Here is a 20,555-nt window from a genome sequence, read left to right on the forward strand (position 1 = left end):
TTGCTTTGAACTCCCATTCCACTTCCTCCCCTGCTGCTGCTTGCACTTTTCATCTGGTACAAGGTGCTGCTTGTGCTGAGACTGTGTCTTCCTGGAAGGAAAGGGTCTGCAAAAAGCTTCAGCGAGGTACCAGGTGGCTGGTTGCAGCTAATAGTTGTCATTCATCAATGTGGCTATGTGGTTCCTCACTGGAATCACCTGGAAGATCTGTGTGGCATATGATGTTTATGGCTTTTTTTCTCCCCTTTTTCTTCTTTTTTATTTTTCCTTTCAAGGCCAGCTTTGCAACTTCTACTGGAATGTGAAAAGTAAGCCAGAGTGCTTTCTGACCTCTTTACTAGTAACACATACGGACTCTTGCCATCAGAAGCAAGCCGACTGTCCAAGTAATGGAGAGAACCAAGCTTTAGTCTCCAAATTTTGGTGCGTTGCCTCCCTAACACAAAGGAAAGCTTGGTAGGAGGGTTTGTTTGAAAAAGATACAGAGAGAAAGACACACCCCCCCACCACCACCTTCTTGCTTCTCGTGCTTTATTCCCTCCTTTCCTTTGTAATATTCCACAAAGCTTGTGGCCAGCTCTGTGTCCATGTCTTGCCAGGGAGGTCTACTTAACTAGAAACATGTAATACCCATTTATAGGTAGTTTTTCAGCAGAGTTTCAAGTTACTGTCTTCTCAAGTGACACTAAATGGAGATGCCCTGGAAGAACACTGATTTGAAAGGGGGAGTGAAGCGTTTTGCTTGTTCTCCGAAGCAGAACCACCCTCTGGCTCATGAACCAGCAGTAACAAATGGAGTCAAATAGCATGGCATGTAATTGCCTTCTCCCTTTGTGTCAGCTGCCATGTAGTTCTTGCATGTGACATTTCTTCCTGGCCATCATGCTCTTTATCCTCCCATTGTATGAACAGTGCAAACAGAATTAACTTGTTTGTTATCACGGCATCTGTACGTGGCTTTTAATTTCTTGGAGATTAAAAAAAAACCCCAATCAACCTTCAAGCCCTCTTTGTCTAGCATTGTATAAATCTGCTCTCAGCCTGCTCACACAGCTCACTTCTGCCTGGCAGTGCAGAACACAAATCTGCAGGAGGAGAAGTCTGAAGCAATCCGTGCAACAAGGCTTAAAAGCCACAGTCCTGCTGCTGAAGAGAAGCTTAAGGGTGTTACGTGGTGTCAGTAAGTCTGAGGGTGGGTTGGGGTGGGAAGGTGGGTACAGCATCTTGACAAGCACAGTGCCGTGCTGAAAGGGGTGCTCTCATCCCTTGCCTTTTTGTTCGAGGTACTTGTAAGTAATGGGAATTATTTTCTTTGGCTTCTGAAATGTCTCCACAGTTGTGTGGTTTCCTTCCTATAAAGGTGAACATTTCAGATTAAAATTCTGTTTGGCAGCTTAAGAGCTCTCAGAATAGAGGCTGGGAGGCAAGGGGGGCAGGAGTGCCCAGCTTATTAAATTTTTCCGAGTGTAGGACTTGTCTGACCTTTCTTTGTGCTGTAGTAACATGACAGGAGATGGAGTTACTATTTGGGCAGCACTGACCAGAAAATGTCAGAGGTGGAAGGCCAGGCAGGGGACCTGGGGAGCAGAGGGCTGGGAGATGGATTCTTTCCTTTTCCCCCCTCTGTCATTTGGACAGGTCTTCCTCCTCTTGCCTTTGTCCTGCTGCGGGTTCTTGCAGTTGTGATGTAGGTGAGGTGTTCAAAGGTGGTGCAGAAAAGCATCAGGAGGATGAAAAGTACATGTTGTTACTAGAGGAACTGAGACCAGAGAGAAACACCCTGGTTAGGCACCCGGGACTTGTGCAAGAGCTGGGAACTGGCCCTGTTCGTGGTGTTCAAGCCCCCTGTCTGGGCTGACGTGGGACTGTCGCTGTGTTTTCATGCAGACTTACCTGCACGCTTTAATATCCCCTTCCTGCCCTCTCATCTTTGCTGAAACCTTCCCTGGCACCTGGCTTTCACCAGCAGAGACCTCTGCTCGGTAAGTCTGAGCCAGAGGAAGAGAGAGGGTGAGAGAGTGAGCGTTACTGTGTGGAGGGCTACGGCTGTGTGGTAGGCTTGGTTGTGCCCATGTTGTTGTGCACAGCGCGTAGCTACGTACGGTGTGTACCTCTGACACAAACTCTCTGCACGCTGTGTCCCCTCCCTGGGCCTTGGTAACAGATACTGAATATTGTTCTTTCAAACCAACAAACGTGTAAGTCGATGATAGGTGGGATGGAAGAAGTGGAGGGTCACGGTTGACTGGGATTTCTCTTTTTCCTGTCCGGCAGCTCTTCTGTTTGCCCTTGCCCTGAAGGAAAAGACTTTGAAAAGATGGAGAACCAGAGGGGAGTGCTCTTGAGATATGTCCACTGGGAAGATGAGGAAGGAGATGAAGAGGATGGCGTGGCTCCTGTTGCTTCTCCTTCCACCCAAATGAGTGAATTGGAAGATGTGGAGGAAGAGATGCTTGAGAAGGCAAGGGAACTCTTCCAGCTGTGTGACAAGGACAAGAAAGGCTTTATCACCAAGGTGGACATGCAGGTGAGGGGAAAAAAATCCTTTCCTGGGAGGAACTGTAAAGTCATGGGTGGCAGAAGAGGAGAGAATGTGGCACGTCTTTACTTTTGTTAAGTGTGGGTGTGCACATGGGCTGTGGTCATTCAGATTTCTGGGAGCCAAGCGCTGCCACAGCCAGCTGCTAAGAACCAAAAATCTTAGGAGGGCTTTGGACATCCAGGGAATTCCTGGGACAAGTAGGACTGCAATTACAAATTTTTAAGGAATGTGTGGAATAATAAAGAACTTGCAACACTTTCTACAAACATTAAGCATGCAGTGAATGGGAAAACAGGGCAGGGAGGAAGTCTTTGGTTTAATTAAAGAAACCCAACACAACAAAAAAATCACCCCCCCCCCAAATTAAAAATCCCCCCCAAACTAACCACAGTTATCAACAACAACAAAATAAAAATCACAAATCTCTTATTAAAAGCAGTATAACTCTTTTTCAGTCATAGCTAAAGCATGATCATTAACTCACTTTAGGCCTGATCTGTAACTTTGTTCTAGAACGACATGTTTTCCTGCTTTCTGTTAAAAACAGCATTTGATAGCAGAATCTCTACAATTTTTTGTGAGTTTTGCTTTAATGGTTTATCAGGAAGGTTACATGTGGATTGTTACTCTTCTCATCTCTCAATCTATACTTAACACTTAGCAGGTCCACGCGGGTTTAATTACTGACTTGCTGTGGTTTGGGTTGTGTGATGCTTAATTTTGTGCAGCTACATTAATAAATATTTATTAAGATTTTATCTAAAGTTGCATGTTTAACAGAGAGTTGCCGAGGTTTTAGTCTACACTTCTTGTTATTTGGAAGCTGCTTTCGGTGCCCCTTTGCATTAGGTGTTCTACACCTGTACTATGAAGGGAAATCTCTCCGCTCCTTGTCGGTGCTGTGGGAATAGTGTTACAGTCCTAAAAGGCAGAAGATGACAGAAGAAAGCTAACTCTCTGTTATGGACTGAATGCTTTGTTTATGACCTGCAAGATTTCCTGTAAGAGCTGGGAACTGAATCCAGACTCCCACAAGTCTGTCCTTCCTCTCTGACCAAAGAGATGGAGCCGGTACTGAGGTGCCCATAGGGAGCTCTCTTGGGAGCAGCAGTGGTCACAGGCGGCTTGGCAGTGCCCCGGGGGCAGCCACCTTTGCTGGGGAAGGGGGTGGGGGGCAGTGAACTAGAGGCAGTGGTTCTGAACTGAGAGGGGGAAGAGGACTGAACTGGCTGTGGTGACCGGCTGTCGTACCCGGGCCAGGATGCAGTGCTGAATGAGCACATCACTGTGGGTCAAAGCTGGGGATGGCAGGGACAGGAGCTTATCACAAGGAAAACTAGAGTCATGTCTTAATTTTGTTTGTTCTTTTGTCTGCAGCGGCTCCAGAGTGAGCTCCCCTTAACCCTTGAACAGCTGGAGACTGTTTTTGACAGTTTGGAACAGAACAATAATGGATACCTGACACCTGTGGAGTTCAGCATGGGACTAGGTAAGGACTTACTGTGGTTTTACCCCAGCTGGCAGCTAAGCACCACGCAGCTGCTTGCTCACTCCCTCACAGTGGGATATGGGAGAGAACCAGAACAGTAAAAGCAAGAAAACTCATGGGTTGAGATAAAGGCAGTTTACAGGGAAAGTAAAATCAAACAAAGCCAAACAAGAATTCATTCACCACTTCCCATCAGCAGGCAGGTGTTCAGGCATCTCCAGGGAAGACAAATGCCATCACTCCGAACACTGCTGCCCTCTTCTTTCTTCTTCCCCAAGCCCCTTATAAGCTAAGCATGGTGTCATAGGGTATGAAATATCTCTTTGGTCAGTTTGGATCAGCTGTCCCCTCTGTGTCCTCTCCCAACTTCTTGTGCACCCCCAGCCATCCTGGGTGGTGTGAGAAGCAGAAAAGGCCTTGCCTCTGTTTCAGCACTGCTCAGTGATAACAAAAACATCTCTACATTATCAGCACTGTTTTCAGCACAAATGCAAAACATAGCCCCATACTGGCTGCTATGGAGAAAATTAATTCAGGGGAGGCCAGGACAGGGCTGCCCAGAGGCAGAGGAAGAAAAAAGCCCACCTTTGACATGATGCTTTATGTTGGTAAGATAGAAAGTGTAGTGGTTCTGCTGAAGCTGCACCAGTTATGCAGGGAAATGACCTGTGCTTATGTGAGTCTTGTTGGAGAAGGCGTGTGTGTGAATTGCTGTCCCTCTTCCTGAGGTTTTGTGTTGTCTTCTTTCACAACTGTTACCTGCCTACCTGGTAGAGCCAGCCTGTTAACACCTCCTGCTGGAGGTGGTACATACTGCAGCCTGTATCTGTCCATGTGATCCACACTTGTTCATCTGGATAAGTGCTCTTGTTGGATGGGGTGACAGAAATATGCCTCTTGGCAACCATCTCCAGCTGGTTTATGCAGTGCTGTTCAAGGATATTAGTAGGGCTCCTGTAGGCTAGCACACCAGCAAAGGAGCTTTTGTTTTCCTCTTGCTGTTGCCTTTTCAGACACTAGGACAATGCTAATCCTATACCAGAGTCATCATCCAGCAGCACAAGCAGTGCAAGAGGTGTTAAGTGGGGAGACCACAGCACTAACAACCTTTGCCATGGGTGCTCACTTGCCTTAGCTGGTTGCAAGCTCTCAGAAAACCTGCACCCTGTTAGCACCTCGGACACGCAGATGCGTTAACAGGATCAGGTCAAAGGGAGTGAGTGCAGGTGGTGTTGGGTTTTCAGAAGCGATTGAGGCGGCTCTTGAGTTGCAGTGTCCTGATTGCTCGGACTGGGGTTCCTAATGGCTTTCTCACAACTTCGAGGGCGGGGGTGTCTTTTTGGTGCTTCAATTTAAATGGCCCAAAACAGCCAACCCTGAAAGAAGCTGTAAAGATTTCCTTGGAATAAACAAAAAATGAAAGCTGTGTCTTGTGCCAGCCTGTCCAGGCATTGTGTTAACCCACTGAATGCCTGCTGACTCTGCCTGTTTCTGCCTTGGGTCCCTGCCTGTGGGGGTGAAGCCTTGTTCACTGGTCCTACTGCCTTTGCCAGAAACAAGGATCACCTTGGCAGTGTGGGCTTTCCTGCCCAGTGCTGTGTAGAAGGTGAAAGGGTGCCGTTTGGACAGTTTGTCATCCACAGGGCCCTCTGTGTTATAACTTGCTTATTCCCAAATCTCAGTGTTTGAGGCATCTGTCCCAGCTGTAGCCATCACAAGGGTATCATTTCTGCCAGAGGTAGGCAAGATTTCTGTTGGCAGTTACCATCCTGCGTTGGTAGCGTGGCTCCATGGAGTTTGCTCCAGTCTACATAAACCATTTTATTTCTGCATTCCTTTTCTTGATATTTAGTCTTTGTGTCTGGTTTCATTGAAATATTTTTTCAGACTTTGCCCCTTGCTCAAGAGTTTGGCCTGGAACATCGCTGTCTTCCTTCTGAGAGCGCAGGGGGGAAACAAAGGGAAGCAGTTCAAGCTGCAATCAAGTCTGCTCCTTGAGAGGGCTCCTTGCGTGGCCTCTGAGGAGTTACAGGATGTATCTGTACAACTGACAAAAGAACATACATTTTAAATGTTCAATTTCAAGCAATCAGATCCTTCTAGGATGTCAAAACAATCTTCAGATCATTCTCTACCTCAATTTTCCTGGCTGTAGAAGGGAGATAATGAGAGATAATGACTCTTTCTTTAAAGCAGCCATCCAAAGTGCCGAATCTAAGTCCATCTCCTTAATTAACTCTCCAGGCCTCAGGTTTTAAGCTGAGTAGGGCCCTACTACTATTTTCTACAGTGCAATTTTTTTTACAGCACATCTTAAGAGCAGGAGAGAAGCAGCTAGGTTCTGAACATATGGAGCTATGAAGTGGTCAAGTGACTTAAGTACACAAATAGTAGATATTTTTCCCCTTAAAGCAGCTTCTTGTTATCATCCATGCTCCGTACATCCTTGGCTCCCGGCCCTGTAGCTGGGCTGTCCTTTCTGCCTTTTGAACCAACCAGATACATTTTGGAAAGGAAAAACAAATGCTAATGGAGGTCTGACCTCTGTATACAGGATGTGTTTTGGATAGGATTGCTTGATTTGTTTCTTGAGAAGAATTTGTTCCCAGCACCAGCATTTGTCACATGCCTTGCATAGCATGAAGTTCTCATGGCATTAGTGCCTCAGCATGAAACAGGATCCAGTGAGCTGGAAGCCATCCGTTGGTGGGATGGTGCAGGAGGGGTTGTTTGGAGGGCAAGTTCGTTTTGTTTAGATACCCTAGGCAATCCTAGCAGGAGGCTGTCCAGTTTCCACAGCAGCTGAATCAATGTAGCACGGGAGAAGAGCTGGGTAACAATCGCCTCCTCACTTGTATTTAAGCTGGGAAACTGAGGTATAGTGCTATTCAGTGCCTGGCTTGCAGTCCCAGAGAGAGCTAGTGGGATCACTGGCAACTGAACCCACAGCACTGCTCTGTGGGCGTGAAGAGACCGAATGACACATGCTTCACATGTCGAAAATCCAAGGAAGGACATAGGTGGTAGATCATCTCCATGCAGATGTGAGCAGAGCCCTAACAGCCTGTTGGGCTGAGAGCCAGTTTTAATTCCAGCATTGCAGACTGGATGCTGACATCACTCAGAACGTCAGAACAGAGGCTGTTTACTGACCAGGAGCTGTATTGTACACCAGCAGTGTGCAGGCAGCTTCTCACGGAGCTCTGTCAGGCTGCCATTTACATAGCAGATCATTACATGACATCCAATCTGACTTTCTTTGTTATCCTCCTTCTCCTTTGCCAGGGAAGTTAATAGGTATTGAATTGTGTCAAGGGGCTGGGAGAATGGATCGCTCCAGACATGAGGAGACCTTTGAGTCAGGCTGGTCAGATGACTTGGACGCAGCAGATGATGATGAAGAGAAACGATTCTGTTCCATGATGGAGCAGCTCGGAGCAGCCCACGTGTTTGAAGAGTAAGTAGGGGAGTTGCATGGCATTACTTGCACCCTGTTTGATCTTGCTATACCAAAACTTCAAAGTACTGGCAGAGGCCAAAGAGATGAGCTGAGCTGCTTGCTCTTTGATGCACGGCTTGAGCTTTCTGTACTGCTGCCCTGGGTTTTCATACGCTGGGTAACAAATGAAGTCTGGGTTTTCTCAGAAGCTTACAATTACTTTTAGTGCAGTGCTTTTTGCGAAGAGTGTCCCAAACTAGAGTTCATATCACAGCTGTAAAATGTAGCAGCTGGTGGCGTGGAAGCCTGTCTGCACGCAGCAAATGAAAAGAAGCATGTGAAGGTTAGACAAGGTAAAGAGGATGAAGTGTGCTGTCTGTTCCAAAATGGTGGTGACTGCTCACATATGTTCAGACAATCTTGGTTCCAAGAGTCTCTGTAAAAAGAGCTGTGCTCAAGGGGCTATTTGGTACTGGGATGATTTTCAAGAGTGTGAAAGGCTGAACTGGGCAAAGGATGCTCACCTGAGCCTTGAAATTTGATACTGATGCCCTTGCACTGTAGCCCCAGAGTCTGCTGGTCCCTGTGTCATCCAGCCTTTATTGGAGCCTTCCCAAGTGGAACATTATGCATAACTGGATCTCACTGATGCACATTGTCTGGGGCTGGGGTGCTCAATAGCATCTGTGGCAGTGTTTGTTTTCTTTTCAGGCATCATAGTCCAACAGTGCTGCTAATTTGCAGGGAGCATCCCAGGTAGGGGCAAGAGATGGACAGGATCAGAGGCAGAAGCTGAGAGTGAAGGAGGTTGCTGCTTTCAGAGCTGTGTTTGTTGTAAACCAGATTTTTTCTTTGTGTTGCATTGTGATACGAGGCACCTGCATGTGTTTTTTTTTAAATGATAAATAACTTCTGTTCTGAAAAAATGTGGAAAGCTGTTATGCCTCAAATAACGCAACGACACTGTTAAAGGCCGTATTACTGTTCTGGGAAAATAGCCTCTGCTGTTTATAACTCTGCTTTGAGAAGGATCAAGTCTTAAAGTGGAATTGCCCTGTGTTTTATTTTGACCACTTACTTGTAGCTTTATGCAATGAGTTTAGTTGTGCCTTTGTGCCAAGCGAGTTCGTAATGAAGTAATATAAACCAGAAGCTGATTGGGGTCAGAGCAGGAATCTGAACCACCTTCATTGTTTTTGCTAGAAATTAAATTACATTGTTTATTAATGGGGGTCAATACACTCTGTTATCTAAAACATGATGGTTTGATGAAGTGCTACTAACCTTTTTGACTTAGGACAGAAAAGGGAGGCTGTTGTGCAATGGTGGTGGGGGAATCAGGAGGGGGTTTTTTTAATTTGGTTTTGTTGTGGTTTGGTTTTTTTTTTTCCCCAAAGAATATTAAGGGAGACAAATACATAAAGAAAAATATCTATTTGAATATGTCTACAGGTACAATAATTCTGTACATTTCAAAGCAGTTCCTCCAAAGTACTTCATGGACTAAAAAAAAAAAAATTTAAAATAATGAAAAGCTCTTCCCCAAAGAAAAGCATAAAGGGATGTCTTCAGGCTTATAAGACTTTGGGAAAGAGTAAGTTTATAATTTCTGTGTTCAAGTTGTGATGAATTAAATGGCAAAACAATGGAATCTTTATGCAGGTTCATAAAAAGAAGACTTTGGGTTTCCAGGGCTTCCTCCCAATATGATGCCTGGGCAAATTTGCTTCTCTTGTTTGTACCTCAGTTTCCAAACCTGTAGAATAAATAAATAACAGGACGGTCCTGGTGCAAGAATAATGCCAATGTAATGTATGCTAAAATCCCTTGGCTGTAACAGTTGCTGCTTGACCATAGCTCACAGCAAATTTGCTGAATGCTCATCTCTTTGAGTCTTGGTTTAGACACCAAATAGTTCTTGCTGAATACTTAAAGTAATCATTCCAGGTTTGCTTCCTAGTTGACTTTTTTTTCCTCTTTGAGATTATTTCCTTTATTTTAACCTTGCAGTAGATCTCACTCCACATGCATGCTCTGTCTCTGTCCAGCTTTCCTCTTTGCTATGGCAGGTCATCACAGAAGGGCAGTTTGTCTGTCCCACGTGCGTGTTGGAATTGCAATGACAGCCCATAAGATGACACAAAACCTCATTTGCTTTCCTTCTTGCTTGTATGCTTGCTCCAGTCCACATGAGATTCGGGAGCTCTGGGCTCGACTACGAAAGGAGCGTCCAGAGCTCTTGTCCAATTTTGAAGAGTTTCTGCTGCGTGTTTCATCGTACGTAAGGGAGGTGAACCATGAGAAGGAGTCTATGGAACAGGCACTGAAGCGGTAAGAACATCGTGACTGTTTGCAGTCAGGGACCAGATGATGCTTGGATGCTGCCTCCAATGCAAGGAGAGACCAGGTTACAAGACACAGGGATTTTTTTTCTTGTTGTAATGAAATTACTCTTGATCTGATCCCCATGGGTTTGTTTTGCCTTAGTACCCACCCATAAAATTTGGTATGGTTAAAATCCCACCCACACATGTTGTTAGTGGAAATCTGTTTCCACACTCCTCTCCTGTTTTCCTTCTGCCTCCTGACCTGTACGCACCCTTTTGTAGGAAGGAGACAGACCATGACCGAGAAGTCAGGTGCCTCTATGAAGAAATGGAGCAACAGATCAAGGCAGAAAGGGAGAGGCTGATCTGCCAGGTACCTCACCTCCCTTGGATGAAGTAGAACTTTCTCCGGCCTGAAGCAGAGGTGGTGGCTTACGTGGCCAAGGAGCAGTTCTTACCATGCCGGGTGTTGTATGCACAGCTGTGTATCTTTCCTCTGCAGGAAGCACTGAGGCATGACAGAAGTAACCTGCTCCAGAAGGAACTGCGCACCAAGGAGCAGGAGCTGGAGAAAATCCTCTACCGCCAGAAGAAGGTAACAGGACCCACATCCTTTCTAAAGAAACATGTCACCTTCTACTGTCTTTATGCTAAGGTCTTCTCTGACAGAGTGGGTTCTATTAGCTGAAGGCTGGTAGTAGCTCATTGAGTACTAGCTAGGCTAGTTCTCTTCTGTCTCTGAAGGTGTTGAAGTGGTTTGTCAAGGGATTGGTTTGTCTCAACCCTAATGTCTTCCTGTGAATGTTTTGTCTGTTGTGTTTTCTGCTTTGTTTTCTCTTGGCGTAGTCTCCCTATCAGTTGTACAGTAACTATTTGGCAATGAAGACAGTGTAAACACTTGTAAGTTGTGAGTTTGGAGCCTTTGGTGGTGTGTGAGAAAGCTGTGTATGGACATACAGAAGCCAAATTTATCTAGTTTGTGTTTTCTATCTGCTTCAAAATAACCCAGACTGAACAGTTCTGTGATGCTTAGAGCATACTGTATATTTACATTTCAACACATAATGACATAGTGATTAATCAGTCACCGAAAAGATCAAAGCCGAAACTTTCCTTTAGCCAGCCGACCTTGGCACAGACATTTGTACAGGACAGACCATTCCAGATGTCCTTTTACTTTTTGTCTGAAGAACTGAAACATGAACCTTACAGAAACAAGTCATGGGACGTTCCTGAAAGATGCTGGAAACTGGGGGTATCCAAGTTGGATACCCAGATGTGATGGGAAATCACCTCTGAAGTCATCAGCTTATTATGCCCTAGCTGAAAAAGCCAGCAAGACTTAGGTGTCATCAGGAAGAATATTGAGAATAAGATAAAGGACACGATTTCCCTGCTGCCCACACCCTTGATGTGCCTCAACTCAGGTGTGCAGTTCTGCTCTCCTCTGACTCCACTTTGTTCATCATGAGTATGAAGGTACAGAGAACTAATATGACTAAGGAGATGGAGCACCTGCCTTAGGAAGAGGAACTAGGAAAACTAAGGCAGAGTACTGGGCTACGTGGACACTTAGTCCTTCTCAAATGGTGGGTTCTGATGCTTTAAACTGAGACTTGTGGGAAGCTATGTAGATAGTCAGGTCCCTCTTGTGGCTTATACCAGTATTGTGATCGTGCTGCTCTGTGGTATGGCTTCCAAGGGCAGGCAACAGAAACAGAGAGCTGTGTGTGACACAGGCTCTCAGGGAGGCACAAGGGCTTCACTTGAAGCCCGTGCAGAGGCTTTACTTCAAGCTGTGCCAGATGTGTGCAGCAGCTGCTGTTTGGTGCCGAGTCTCCGCTCCACCGCTCAGTCTCTGTGCTCCTGCGGATTCTCTTCCAGAGGACCAAAGGACTGGAGGTCTCCAGACAATACTGGGTGTTACTTGTGCTTCAAGCCTCAGGGAGGAGAGATGTGGGGCTTGTCTTTCAAGGAACCTGGGAAAGGTCAGCTCTGCTGGTCATGGCTGTTGTATGCGTGTGCTGGCAGAGAGCAGGGCAGCAGGGAAAAAGCCCTTTATCTCGTGCCACAGTGTGCTGCTTTGTTTTCCCTGTGAGACTCTACCTGAAGGTGCAGAAAAGGCAGGCTGAAGGTATAAGCCCTGTCCACATCTTGTCCTTGCCTAACTTTCTGTCTGTGTGGCAAGAAGTTCTATTTAAAGGGATAACCTTAGGCCTGTACTCAAAACATTTGGGAATGTTTAGGAAGTGTGATCTCCTGTCCTGTATTCTGCTTGTGCTGCTGCCTCTAACACATCCCTGAACTCTGTGGAGTCTGACTTTGCCACTTACTATAGTGGTCAGAGCTGGTTGCTGGTGCTCCCTTGTGGCTGCAAACATGGATTGTATCATTTTATTTTGGGGCTCTAAGTTCCCAGGTGGTTACCACAATTTCTGCATAGCACCAGCTTCAGCAGAGGGCCCTGGTTAGCTGATATGACTGGCTCGATACTGTAGTATCAGCAGGATCCTTCTCAAGATGCCCTACTTGTCATCTGAGACAGGCAGGTTTGATTGATGCATCAGTCTCTGACTCTTTCCCTGATTACACCAGCCATTTGTGAAGAATCACACCACTGGCTGAGTACTTAACAGAAACCTTTAAACTTCCCAAATCAGGCTTGTTGGTTCTGCTGGGGTTTTGTGCTGTCCAGAGTGCAACTGAGCCCACAGCTGGGGCACACCCAGTGGCATTTACACATCTCTAGCCTGAGGCCCTGTCTCCAGCAGTAACACAGGCCATACAATCACTTGACTTTCTAGGAGCAGAGTGAGATATCCCTAGCACCTCGGTATATCCCACTTTCAGTTGCCATGTGCTCAGGAAACACCTAAACTAGAGGATGCACTTCAACAGCTGCCCTTAATGAGTCCCAACACACACACCCCTGCTTCCACGCAGTTTTTTCCAGTCCTCCTTTGACCCTTGTTTGCACTCCTGATTTCTGTGATGCCTGACAGCAGCAAGCTCCTTACACTGCCTGAGGCACGTCCCCAGCTATGCCTGATTAATTGCATTGCTTGCTCCCCAGTGCTGGCATGATGAGAAATAATTGCTTCCAATTCACCTTCTTGATGCCACTGGTGGTCCTGTAGACCTGAGCTGTGTTTAACTCCCTCGACCTCATCATTTACATCTGCTTTTTCAGCTGTTTTTTACAGGTATAATAGTAGCACAGACACTTTCCTCTCTGTGTTTAACCCCTCCTCCTCCTCTCCCATTGCAGCTGGAACATCAGCTACAGTCTTTGAACTCAGAGCAGCTGGAGACCCGCGTGCAGAATGAAAGGCTCCGACACCTGAATGAAAACCTTCTGGAAGAGCTGGAGAAAAGCAAATGGGAGCTGGAGGCTGTGAAGGGGCAGCTACAGAAGCTCCAGAAAGAAGCCCAGCTTGACCAAGAGCAGAAGGACAGGTGGGGATGAGCAGGGAAGGGGAGTGTCAGGGCAGGGACCCAGACAAAGGAGTAAGAGTGGGGAAGTAGTTAAAGAGTAAGGATCTCTAACTGGAAGTCTTCATCTCATTAGAGGATCGCCTGCCCCTTCTTGAGGAAAAGTAGTAATATCCCAGTGGTCTTACAGGCCTAAACAGGGAGTGATATTGCTACCTCCTGTGTGCCTTTTGTTGATGATTGGCTATAAAAGCACGGTAAAAATATAGTTTGGCGGCCTAAAGGAGGCTTCTTCTCCATGTATTTTTCCATTTCACCATCACCTCTATAAAGTTCCTTCAGAACTCTCTTCTAATCACTCGTGTTCCTGTTTCTGGGCTCAATCCAATAATGTTTGGCTGAAACATTGGGCTGTTTCAGATGCAGATGACAGAGAGCATCCTTCCCACCTCGAGCAGCTGAGGAAACTGGAGTGTGAAAGGGGAAAAAGGGCTTCCTGCCCTCATGTGGCAGTGCTGCTTCCTCTGAATCCCCCTAGCATAGGGCAGACCCTTACCTTCGGGAATACCATGAGTGTCCCTGAGAAAGGAGTTTTTTATTTTCTCTCCCATTAACTTATTTTGCCTTTTTAAATCCCCTTTGCCCAGGGATGTGTTTAGAGTCTCCAAGAACATGCAGAAAGAGAAACAAAGCCTCCTTCGGCAGCTAGAGCTCCTCAGGTAAGAACAGGGCTCGGTGGAGATGCTGAGCTCTTGAGAACCAAAGGGGCTGAGGTGCAGCACTGTGCTCATTTCTCCCACAGAAAGCTGTGTGAGTGCATTTGAGCAGTGCTTGGACACTGCTTGTTTTTTCTAGCTCCAGAGCTGTGCAATCTGGCCAGCTCTGGCAAGAATACAGGCTGTGATAGTAATCCCTCCTCTGGCGGCATTTAGGCTTTCCTGCTGGCTAAGGGGACTATGTAGAGCCCCTTGCCTGACCTGGGATACATGGAATTCCCAACATGTCTGACAATAAATAACATCCTTATCTGTGTCCTGGGCTCCCTTTCTGTCCCAGCTTTCAAATGTTGGTCTTTACGCCACTTCTGATGAGTGTTCCATTGTGTCTCCTCTATGTCTTCCTTTGGAGCAGAGAGATGAACAAGAAACTCCGAGATGAGCGAGATGCTTTTGAAGCCAAGAAGCTGGTTAGTCTAAGAAAGAAAATCCTAATTCCCAACCACCCTGCTTCCATCTGCTGCTGTTGCTGTCACCGCTCGGGGGCCTGTCACTTCCACGGGGGACAATGACCTGAGCTCAGGAGGCCTGGTGTGGGGCTTAATACAGACTTCACAGCACCTCTCTGCCCGTGCTAGAGATGAGCTCTGCTGGTTGCTGTTGCCAACTGCCCAGGTTTAACCCAAGGCGTGTTAGCTTATGACTGTTAGGCAGCACCATGCAGGGCTGCAGTGGGTGCTGTGTGCTGCACACGTGGGGTCTGTGCGTTGGGACAGGCACTGGGCACATGCAAGGACGGGAGTGAAGCTGGATGCATCCCTGGAGCTGGGTGGTGAGGAAGAAGATGTTTTCTCAGATGTGCTGCTAGCTGCCTGGGATTGGAGAATCATGGGAGGGTTTTGGGGTTTCTGTGGCCCCTTGAGTTTGTAGCAGATGTTTTCAGATGTCCCTCCAGGGCAGCTTCCCAGTCCTGGGACATCTGCTCAAGTGCAGAGCTGCAACTGTGAGCCTTGTGTCATAGGGCTAGGAGAAAGCAGGGGATGTCTTTGACATCTGCAATAGTCAACTCCATCTCTGTCCTTTCCCAGTCTCCAAGATAAGTACAAATAAGTGGTCTATTTTTAGTTCTTATTTTTTAATGAAAAAAGTCTTTGTGTTCCCAAATGCCATTGGCAAGGCTGCTCTGTGCTCTCCTTGGACCCATCCTTGCCACCACGTGTCTTTGGGTGCTCTGCCACCATGCCCTGCTTGAAGATCTGTCTTGCAGTAAGGACAGGCAGTGGCAGGCTGCAAGAAACTCTCTGGCTGGTGTGTAAGGGAATGTGGAAGGAAGCACGGGGATCGTGCCCAGGTAGGGGACAAGATGCTCTATTGGGGGTGAGGTTGGAGTTCTCCAAGCAGAGCAGCAGCTGTGTAGAGTATCTTCTGTAAGTGTTTTGAATGGAGGTGAGGTGTGTGTCCATGTGCCTTTGTGTGTATGTTTCTGGAATCTGAAAGTTTGTTCTTTGTTTGTTGGGTGTTGTGTATGTGTGTGTGTCCCATTTTTAAAGCTGCTAGGTGTGTGTGCACACCTGAGCTTCCTCCTCCCTCTTGGAGAAGCAATAAACACAGACATTCTGTAGCAGAGTCCAGTGCAAACAGGCAAAGAAAACGGTTTGTTCTCTTTCCATGCATAGTGTTTCATCAGCTTCTGGGTTCCTGTGGGCGGGATGGGTGGCCTCTGGAGACCATTGTTCAGGTATGTTCCTCTGTGTGTGCAAAGCTGGTCTGCTTCTCCTCTATTCTCTCACTTTCCTCTGCTAGGCCCTGCTCAGAGCTGCTCTGAAACAGTTGCAGGTGGACCTATGAAAGAGCCTAGCAGAGAGTCATAGTCCAGAGGAGCTGCTTTCTCCCTGCCCCCTGCATTGGCAGTTGGGATGGGGAAGCAGGATGAGCTCCTCCTACCATCACTGCTCGTCTGGCAAGCCTCAGTCATACTGAGCAGATGAAGCCTGTAATGGAGTAAGGTGTTTTCCCTTTGTCAGCCAGGCCATCTTGTTGGCCACTCTCATTTCAGTCCACAGGAAAGCAGGTCTCTAAGGGATTGCAGAGAAGCTGCTATCATCATACACCTGCACATCTGCTGTCCAGCCTGTCCCGCTGTAGCGGGGAGACACAATAGCAATACCTCCCTGCAGCAGCAAAAAGGAGACTCCAGCCTTCTCATGGGGATCCCTAGAGTGTGACACACTCTAGCAGAGTGTATCTGTGCTTTTACAGGCTAAAAAGAAGCCCAAGGCCTTAATATCTTCTGTTCGTGCTGGGAAGAACTGTGTTATTTCTGTGAAATGAAGGTCTGATGAACAGAGACTCGCTCTTAGCAGAGATGTTGAAGTGGTTGGAAGAAGGAGTTGGGCTGTAAACTGCTGATAGCAACTCAGCCACCACTCCTTTGCACTTCTCATTGCCCAGCTTTAATACCTTGCTCTTCATAAGAGTTCCCGCTCTTGCCAGGGTGGGTAGGCCCTGGCCCCATGACACTATGGGGCACCGTTTTACCCCAGTGTCTGGGTCACAAAGAGCAATATGTGGGTATTTCTGTCTATGTGCAAACCACTACTGGGTGTTTATAGGACCCAGGGTTTATGAGTTCAGTTTCACATCCGTGACCCACCTGGCTCTGGAGTTACGCTTTCATGCTGTATGTTGGTAGAGCAAATTTCATGTCTGCTTATCATGAGTGTTTTGGGACTTTGACTACATTGGACATACATTTGTATTTCACTGGTAAACCAGAATTTATCCTATCCCACTGATAAACCAGAATCTTTCCTATCCAAAGTGCGTGTACATGTGCTGCTGTTGTTGTGGAATCCCTGCCACCATGTGTTGTATAGCTGTGATGTCGCATCTGTCCCTTTACCATCTGGTGAAGAGCTAAATGTTACACAAACCTGGCAGGCCAATAAAGCATGGCAGAACCAATGGCAAAATGTGCCCCCTTGTTTCTCCGTTCTTACCCAGGAACATACTCTGCAGGCTGCTTCCTCTCCAGGTATGATGGTGTCATGGCAGATTACCTGGGAGTCCTTTTATTCCATGGGTGACTTGAAGCTTGTGACTCAGCACTGGTGGGCTGTAACACAATTTGCTTGTTTCTGCATGTCTAGAGAGTGCTCCTGAGTGAACCTGCTCAATCCCTGAGAACTTCCCCACTGGAGAACAACTGGTTGGTTGAACCACAGCCTGATAACAGTGTTAACCAAAGGGTCACTACGTACTTGTGTGTCTTTTGCCTTGGAAGATATGTGCTCAACAGTTGTGAACCTCTCAATGGTGGATTGTTTCCAAGACTGGAGCCGCTCTTGAAGGGAACGTCAGTTTTACATGTCAAAAATGTTTTGGGTATTCCCCCCCCCCCCCTCCCAAAGTTCCTACTTGGGCAAGGCCCTCTATGGAGTCCAGAGTGTCTCCTTTTGTTGGACTGCCTTGTGATAAAGGTGTCCTAGGTGTTCTGGCCAACAAAGCAGCTTCTTCATTTTTGCCTTTTAAAATAAGCCAGGGGTTATTGAATCTTCGTAGTTCTCCCCTGGGCTGTGGGCAGCACAAAGGAAGGCCTGTCCAGAGCTGCCTGCAGGTGTTTGGTCTGTTCAAAGCTGCTGCCAGAGGTGGATCTGGCAGGCTGCAGAGTCTTCTTTCCCCACCTTTACCTTGTGGGGAATAACTTGTAAGAATGTGTCAGAAATTTCCAGATGTAGATAGAGTATGTCTCCCTTTCCTCCAGTACCGAAACAGTGGGCACCTTGCCATGCCTTCTCTTGCTTTGTGTTTTGTGTGTGTGGCCTGAGCAGTTAGCCAGTCCATTTTGGGGTGCAGGGAGCTAGGCTTTAGCCTAGCATTTGGGGAGATGGCAGGTCAGTCCTCTCTCATGCAGCTCTTCCTCTTGGGGGAGTTGCTCATCTTTGACCTGTTTGGGATGACAAAAATGCTGTATTGGGGGAAAAGGGTTGCAAGAGGAGTTGTCCTGCTGTGCAGCCTGAGGTAAGTAGGAGGAAAGCATGGAGAGGGGCATTCCTGTCAGGCAGAGCACCTATGTTGCTCTTTGTGAAGCAGTCTCTTTCCTATGGCACATGTGCAGCCCTGGGTGAGTTGTGGTGGAGGAGGGGTATAGTGCCTTCTGAGAAAGGGACAATTGGTCTGTCTCACAAAATATCAGCATAATAGGGTGGTGGGGAAGCAGATTCAGCTGTGAGACCAAGACAAGCCACAGAAATGAAAGCGCTGGGTGGCTAGAGGAAGAGTTCAGTTTGGGACACCACTGTTTTTGATAGATGTTGTTGCAAAGGGAAAAGCAGAACAAGTGATGCCATCATGTGGGAACTGAACTGAGAGGAGCAAGCCATCTGTGTGCTCACCTCTGCTTGAGCCTGCCAGTGGGGCACTACTAATGCATGGTGTAGGGCTGCAAGGGCTCCAGCCTTACCTCCCCAAAGTAGCCTGTGGAGGTGGCAAGTGGCTGAACTGGGGCTGGTCAAGTTCCTGGGTCCTAATCACATTCTTCATCCTTTCTCTTTTCAACTTCCAGGCACCTCAGAACAAAAAGCCCCTTTTGAAGAAAGGGTCAGTGCTAGGCAGTTACCTGCTGGATGACAAGCCAGTCAAACGGTTAGATGGGCATCTGTGTTGTGTTTGTGGTGTCGGTCTGTGCCCACTGGAGTACCCTGTCAGTCAAGCTGTGTCCAGTGTCTAGTTCTCCCACCTTGGTGGTGGCTGGTTTTGGGAGCGTGGGTGGAGGAGGGTGGGGCGTGTGTGTGAACATTTTGATTGTGGCCCTAGCTGCCTCTTGGCATCAGGTGGTGTTGGCTCAGCACCATGCTGAGGATGCTGTTAACTAATTTCCACAGGGAAGACTCCTCTGGGCTGCTCCTACATGCAGCAGTGGTTGAGCAAACCTAAATGCCATCAGATGCTATGGGAGTGTTTGTGGGATGGGAGTAACAAAGGCTGTCTCTGGCTAAGTCAGGCATCTCCCAAGTGTGCCAGTTCCGCCTTGGGCAGATATCCTGTCCACTGGCACCTCATGCCTAAGCCCATATCCCTGGGGCATGGGAGAGGACAGGAGTTGTGCAAGGCTTGTGTTCTCTCTGGCACAAGGAGGGTGCCCAGCTCCAGGTGGGCCTGTGTCCCTCCACACCTATGCAGGCCTGGCACACCAGGCCTCTCCTTTGCCCAGGTCAGGTGAACATGTCTGTGTGGCCAAGGCTTTTTTTTTTAAACTCTACATGCAGACTGTACAGTGGCCTCAATACCCACACACGCCTGACTGCTTGAACTGTGCTGGCAATAAGCATCAGCCCTTGTGAAACAGATGTGTGACCAGCACACTGCTATTGGCTAAAAGCCTGGTTCCTCTGAGAGGCAGGAGAGGCCAGCCCAGACATGACCTGGCTTGGAGCTGGGTCTTCCCTGCAACTGCTGGCCCCAAACAGGTTTTAAAGGTGGGTGTCAGGGCCTGGATTCCTACCAGGTCTCTGCAGAAGGTTCTACCACTTTTCACTTTCTCCTGGTGCCAACCAGAGAAATAGGTCTAGGCTCAGGGTTCCTTTCAGCTTCAACTCTACCCTTGATGCTTGCAATTCTGGTAGTGACATTTAAGAATTGAGCTTCAGGGTCTTAGGCTCATGGACTGATGGAAAATCAAGTCTGATATTTGAACCCAGTCTGGGAGGTTGCTTGGATAGGTCTGAGCCAGGGTTTTTTCATGGCTGTGTGACTGGGATATTTTACTATCCATGGGATCAGACAACAAAATTCTCCCATCCTCCTCCACAGCTATTTCTTCCAAAGATCCTGCTAACTGCTGCTGGCATGAACCCACCAGAAAGGCTTAACAGGTGGCAAAGCCTGGCAGTGAGGGTGATGTGAGAAGGGGAGAAGTATTTGTTGGTCCTGTCTCTGTCCCACTGTTGTGTCACACCACATTGCTTGAGAAGCATGGATAAAATCCATTAGATGTGAAGTCACTGTTCAGAAAGTTTTCATGTTTGTTCCCTGAACTCCAAAGAGGCTTCTGAGTCTTAGCCCCTCATTGCTATGAGTCCAGTCAGCCCTGGGAGATGTTCTGAGCCTGGAAGGAGGTGTCTGTTTGCCAGAGGGAGAAGTTCCAGCTGGCCTGGGCTGGGCTGGCATTTGGGGCAGATGAAGGCAGGACAACCAGGAATGTGAGCTCCTTTTTGCAGAAAAAGTGTAGGCTTTGCAGAAGGTGAATTTTGCAGCCCTGATGACATGTCCTCACAGGAGTGAGAGAGTTGTTGCCTCAAGCCCTGCACTAGTAGGAAGAGAAAGATGTTGCAGAGAGGGGTGCGATGTGCTGCCACTGAAGAAACTGACTGTAGTGAGCTTCTGGTCTCTTCAATTTGCTTCTGAATGCAATTTGGTGGCCAGTGAAGACAATGTAAATGCCTGTGATGGATAAAGCCCTCTGAGTTCCAAGCCTTCTTACTCTCTCTGGTTCTTTAACCATGGAAAACCAAGGCAGAGCTAAGATGCTGCCTTGCCCCTCAGCAATGATTCCAGTAGCTTAAATTGGTTATTCTAGCTGTTCCTCCACTTGACCACATCAGCTCTGTCC

At 47.5% G+C, this 20,555-nt stretch overlaps 1 protein-coding gene across 1 annotated transcript in view; it reads left to right on the top strand.

Annotated features, from left to right (window-relative positions):
- Positions 1–2,278: 2,278 nt before the first annotated feature.
- Positions 2,279–20,555, top strand: part of CRACR2B (calcium release activated channel regulator 2B) — a gene marked incomplete at its 3' end in the record, with an annotated part of 28,531 nt that continues 10,254 nt past the window's right edge. Inside the window, exons 1-10 of the mRNA XM_084264205.1 lie at positions 2,279–2,527; positions 3,920–4,031; positions 7,317–7,488; positions 9,655–9,801; positions 10,080–10,170; positions 10,300–10,392; positions 13,066–13,253; positions 13,877–13,948; positions 14,361–14,415; positions 18,510–18,589. Of these exons, the coding sequence (XP_084120331.1) occupies positions 2,318–2,527; positions 3,920–4,031; positions 7,317–7,488; positions 9,655–9,801; positions 10,080–10,170; positions 10,300–10,392; positions 13,066–13,253; positions 13,877–13,948; positions 14,361–14,415; positions 18,510–18,589 (1,220 nt within the window). The 5' untranslated portion in view covers positions 2,279–2,317. The remainder of the gene's footprint in view (positions 2,528–3,919; positions 4,032–7,316; positions 7,489–9,654; positions 9,802–10,079; positions 10,171–10,299; positions 10,393–13,065; positions 13,254–13,876; positions 13,949–14,360; positions 14,416–18,509; positions 18,590–20,555) is intronic.

The sequence above is a fragment of the Gallinula chloropus genome (genome assembly GCF_964237585.1).
Source record: "Gallinula chloropus genome assembly, chromosome: 4".
Classification (NCBI taxonomy): Eukaryota; Metazoa; Chordata; class Aves; order Gruiformes; family Rallidae; genus Gallinula; species Gallinula chloropus.